General features: G+C 36.3%; 1 protein-coding gene across 1 annotated transcript in view; it reads right to left on the bottom strand.

The window, feature by feature from the left end:
* Nucleotides 1-1,973: 1,973 nt before the first annotated feature.
* Nucleotides 1,974-5,287, bottom strand: part of PIEZO2 (piezo-type mechanosensitive ion channel component 2) — an 861,527-nt gene continuing 858,213 nt past the window's right edge. The window contains exons 50-52 of the mRNA XM_006868690.1: nucleotides 5,041-5,120; nucleotides 3,544-3,727; nucleotides 1,974-2,616 (exon numbers count right to left, since the gene is read on the bottom strand). Of these exons, the coding sequence (XP_006868752.1) occupies nucleotides 2,364-2,616; nucleotides 3,544-3,727; nucleotides 5,041-5,120 (517 nt within the window). The 3' untranslated portion in view covers nucleotides 1,974-2,363. The remainder of the gene's footprint in view (nucleotides 2,617-3,543; nucleotides 3,728-5,040; nucleotides 5,121-5,287) is intronic.

Consider the following 5,287-nt stretch of genomic DNA (forward strand, 5'->3'; position numbering starts at 1 on the left):
CAGATGATCTCTAAATTCAGGTGGGATAAATTCAAGGTCATATTTTGGTTCTCGTGGACTTGTTTTCATTTTCTTCAGCTTCAGTTTGAATTTGCATATCAGTAATTGATGGTCTGTTCCACAGTCTGCTCCTGGCTTTGTTTTCACTGATGATATGGAGCTTTTCCATCTTAGGCTATTGCTAGTTAAATAAAGCTCGCCAATCCGTTCATGTTGTCAGAAGAGTGGGATTTGGAGAGATGACTTGCTCCAAGTGGCCAACCTTGGTCTGATGCTGGACATCCTCACCTCTTTGTCTCTTACCGTCCACACAGCTTCCTGGAGGAGTACTTTCTAAAGAGAAAGTTTGCTTTCTATTTCCCCATCTGACATATCTGGAAGCTTTTTTCTTGAATGCTGAAAATTATTGTCTTGAGGACTACTTCAATTCTTGTATTTGATAATTTTTATGCTTTCTTCTCATGAGCATTTTCCTACTCTTTTGGAAATAATTTGTTCTCAGTACATTTCTTGTGTTGACTTTTTCAAAAGAAAAAAAAAAATCACAATCAGAACTGTGCAAAATGAATCTTTCTGTTGTTGAGGAATCACGATGTACTCTGAAGAGTACCACTAAAGTTGTCTGAGTCTGACCTTACAATGACTGGAAAGTTTATTTCAGTTGTCTCAACTATGCTGGCTTTCATTGTGTAAGAATAAATATACACCATGTGAACTCGGCTATTTTTTTAAGTTCCATATTTATGAGATTCCTTTATAGAAATTAATTTATGATCTGTTGTCTCTTGCTTATATTATTCAAATGTTGTTGTTGTTAAGTGGCATCAAGTTGGTTCTGATTCATAGTGACCCTGTATGGGGTTTCCAAGAAGTGACTGCTGGTCAGTTATGGTCAGCAGCTCAATGCTTATCCTAAAACACCACACCAAGACTCCATATTATTCACATAGTACACCTCAATGATTAAAATAACAAAAGCAACATGCAGTAGTTTCTTCATCTCAGCTGATTTTTAAAAAAAAACCAAAAACTTCCTGGACATTCTATTGAAAACATTTCATGCAAAGAGGCAGAATAAAGAGTATTGTCAAAATGACTTTGCAACATGTGCTTTATTTTGTCAGTCCTGAACCCAAACTACACAGTATTATTTTAAAACATATTCTAAGCCAAGTCAATGGTTCTTCTCAGAAACTGCATTTTAACATGGAATGAAAACTACATTTCAATCATAAATTTTTCATGCTACATTGTTACTTAATGAAGATGTGGCATTATCAGTAATAATAATTTAAGAAAAGGCCATTTTAATTTCCCCAAGCTCAATATACATATTTCTTTCATAATTATGAACTTAAAAAACCCGTCTCAGATGTAAAAATGTGAACTGGAATATGTAAACTCTGTTATACCTGAAAAATTGGAAGGAAAATGTCACATACTGGAAAAATCTTTGCCTTAATTCATCGACATGGGAAAAAGCATGTTGACGGGTGGGGAGAAGGCAGAAGAGCAATCATGACCTCAGTTATTAAAGAGTTACAAAGTCAGAGTGTTCCCAATGCAACTGGGTATGGTGGTGATATTTCTTTTGTTTGCTGCATGTCTATGTTTCATGAAGAGCAGTAACTCTCTAAAGCAGAACCGTCACCATCATTGAAGTAAGTCACTAGCTGGGCTTCCACAAGCCAGGTGTCCACATAGTTCTTTTGCTGATTTTATTTTTCCTGAGAAGTCACTGGTATTTAATGGAAAGATGTCTACTTAGTCTTCAGTTAAGATAAGGCAGTAAGAGTATCACTAATGATTATCTTTTTGCTTAGAGTGAGGTTTTTCCTTCCATTGGCATCCTGACGGGCCCCTGATCCCAACTCTTTTTACCACCAGAGTGTTCTGCCTCCTATTGCTGTTCATGTTGAGGGCATGCTGAAGGCTCATGGAGCTCTGTTGCAGCAGCTTCCCACTTGGAGATGGAGAGCTATATACTCTTTGATGGCATCTCTTCAGCAAGGTGCAGCCCCAGCAGAGTGAAACATGAGGTGCCTTTCCTTCTCACTTCTCCTTCTGTTGACTTTGTCTGAGGAAGGGGCCACAGTGATTCCTTCATGTCATCAATCAGAATGCAAGGCCCCGCTGACTACATCAAAACCAGTAACCTTGATACGGAGACACGGAGACAAAGAACTTCAGCAGAGCCTTAGCTTGCAAGGTAGCTTTTGTTCCACAAGGAAGGGAACTCTTTTGGCCACCTGTCAGAAGAGAAGCCATTTCCACTGAACTAGAAAATGCTTTGCTCTTATGAGAATATTGTGCTTTTTTGTAAATTCACACATCAACATTACTTGCAGTCTTTGTTGAAGGTATCAATCTGCTTTTTCTCTAGTCCATTTGATCATTGTTTCTGGTGAGCGGTAAAGGAATATTAATTTGGCATAGAGATCTTCCTCTAGTTCCAGTTCCCCTGTTTCTCGAACTAAAAAAATATCTGTGCACAGCTTCAAAATTCGATCCACATTCGGAAGCTCTTCAAACATGATAGAGTGAGAAATTCCACTGAAGAATTCACGAACAAACTTCCCAATCACCAGGACAACTGAAGCATACAATCCCATGATACTGAAGGAAAGAATTAAGCAGAAATTGTATCTAGTAGACAGATATGGTTATTATAATACTTCTAACAGAAAACAAATAACATTTTATCTGAAACTCTATCATATCATAGAAAATATGAAACTTTTAAAGCTTAAATGTTTCCCCTTCGGTGGAAAAAAAAATATTTTTTTTTCTGAGTAAAAAGTAAATTAATATTCTTTGTAAAAAATGTACACATTTTAGAACTATAAGACTTGAAAAAAAAGTCCTTTTCAAGCTCACATTTGGAAATCACCAATAATAACAGTTTCGTATATAACCCTCAAGCAACTTTATTGCATATATTACATGCATGAACTATATAATATATTTAGTGGAAATGCAATTGTATGATACATACTTTCCTACAACCAACTCCTTTCAATTTAATGTACTTGTGTCTGGACATTTTCAGTGCACTACACTGAAAGATTATTTTTTATAATAAAATTCTGGGTGGAAAATAATTTCTGATGAGGTTAATTAGGGGAAATGTCTGAGAGAAGATCCAGACTTTAGTTTTAGACTGTGGTGATCGGATGATAATCTTTACCAAACTATGGTGTTGATCATATCTGCTAAGTCTCAGAAGGGAAAATAGAGACAACCCTATGCCTGGTTCTAAATTCAAACACTGAATGGTAATAAAATATGCCATAACAGTAAAGTGTCGAGTAAGGAAGCCAGAAAGTGACTTCTAGGCTTCCCTTTACTATGGGTTCACACAGGTACTTTGCTTTCTTTTGGACTTTGGTTCCTTATTTTTAAAAAGTAAATAGCCTATAAGATGTCAATTTTAGTATTGCAGGTGTAAAATCCTAGAATTCCAAGATAAAAATCTTCCATCTTCAGCTTTCTATGATACAGACATACATTCTTGTAACTGTTAACTGTGAAATGAGTCCTTACCCATAGCCAGCCAGGAACCCAAGACTAGGGGGACTAACTTTGTCATTGAAGACCACCAACTCCAAGGCCTGAGAATGCTGGTTATATATTCTATTTCCAGTCAGGTTGAGAACCCACCACTCACTGTTAGATTCATTTATATTGTCTCTGGCCAAAATGACAGTAATATTCATGAAATTATTTTCTGTAAAGGGAGAAAGATGGAAACAAGTTAGAGTGAGAATTTATAATTTAATAAATACAAACAGCTCTTAGGTGACAAACCTTAGTTACTAGCTATAGCATCCAGTTCAGGGTTATAAGGGCATGGAGACAATGTGAATGGAAAAGGACCCTGTAAGGGGCTTCTCTTTTCCAGATGAAGAGGCCATGCAATATTGCTATATGTGCATGGTGGCCAACTTACACAGAGAGGCAGTTGAAGATCCATCCTCTCTAAACACTTGTGCTGATAATTCCAAATCAATTAGACCTGTGAAAACCTAAATCTCTTACTTGATTGAAATGACTGATTCATTTGTATTAATTACCAGAGTTTATGGAGTGTCTCCTAGGAGGAAGGCACTTGATTAGGTACAAAGGAGTTACAAAGTTGAAAATAACAGTGTTCTTTAATCTCTCTGAGATAAATCTATGTGTATGTGGCAACTACCCTTGGGATGGCACTGACAAGGTCTGTTGGAGAGACCACTTCTGGTTGGTATGACTCATGAGGACGTCACAGAAGAGATGACTTTTGAGATGGGGTTGATTGATGAACATGTGCTGAATAGCTGCATTATTCATTAACCTTCACCTGTTTAGGTAATCTGTATAGGCCAACTGCTGGTATAGGTAACTGATTAAATTTAAAAATTGTGATTATTAAAATAATAAAAAACAATAATTTACTATCATCACTGTAACATTATAAAAATAAAATAATTAAGAGGTCTACTACTAATAATAAACAACCCTAAACTGAATCAAGTAAATTCATTTTGTCTTTTTATTGTTCCTAATAGTGATGGCTATCATATTAGACACTGAATGAAGCCGTTTTCTGCAAAAGATACAGTTGCAAATAGAAACAAATAAACAGATTAATTAATCAGTAATTTAAGTCACTCAGGTTTTATGTCAATGAAAAGAAGAAAATTAAGAGTCTAGTTTCTGTGTGGCTAAATCTAATGTCCTGGTGTGGTGCTTTGGGTTAATGCACTGGACTGCAAAGTCAGTTTGAACTGCAAGGTCGGCAGTTCAAGCTCACCAGTTGCTCCTCAGAAACTCTATGAAGAGTTGGTTCCAAATCCTTTGCGTTGGAATAGAATCTACAGCACTTAACAACTAATAACAACCCTAATTAGTGAAGCCAGACAGGGTTTATGATTCTTACAAGCCAGCCACACAGGAAAAGATAACTGGAAAGGAACTTGATAAAGGTTGAAAATGTGAACTGCTGAAACAGAATAAAAGTATAATTAAAACAGTTCTGAAATGATTCTTTCTCATGCTTACCAGATAAAAGTTGTTTTATAGGTTTTGAGTTAGAATCACTAGGTGCTTTCACATAGTATGGGTAGATCTTTTCTATAGTCCTGTGTATTAAAAGGGAAGAAAAAAAAACAAAAACATGATCATTAGTTTTTTTTTTTTTTAAAAAGAAGAAGAAGACCCCCCAACAAGATGGATTGGCCAAGTGGCAGCATCGATGGACTCAAGCGTGGCAACAGTAGTGAGGTTGGCCCAGGATTGGGCAGTGTTT

The sequence above is a fragment of the Chrysochloris asiatica genome, unplaced genomic scaffold, assembly GCF_000296735.1.
Source record: "Chrysochloris asiatica unplaced genomic scaffold, ChrAsi1.0 scaffold00122, whole genome shotgun sequence".
Lineage (NCBI taxonomy): Eukaryota > Metazoa > Chordata > Mammalia > Afrosoricida > Chrysochloridae > Chrysochloris > Chrysochloris asiatica.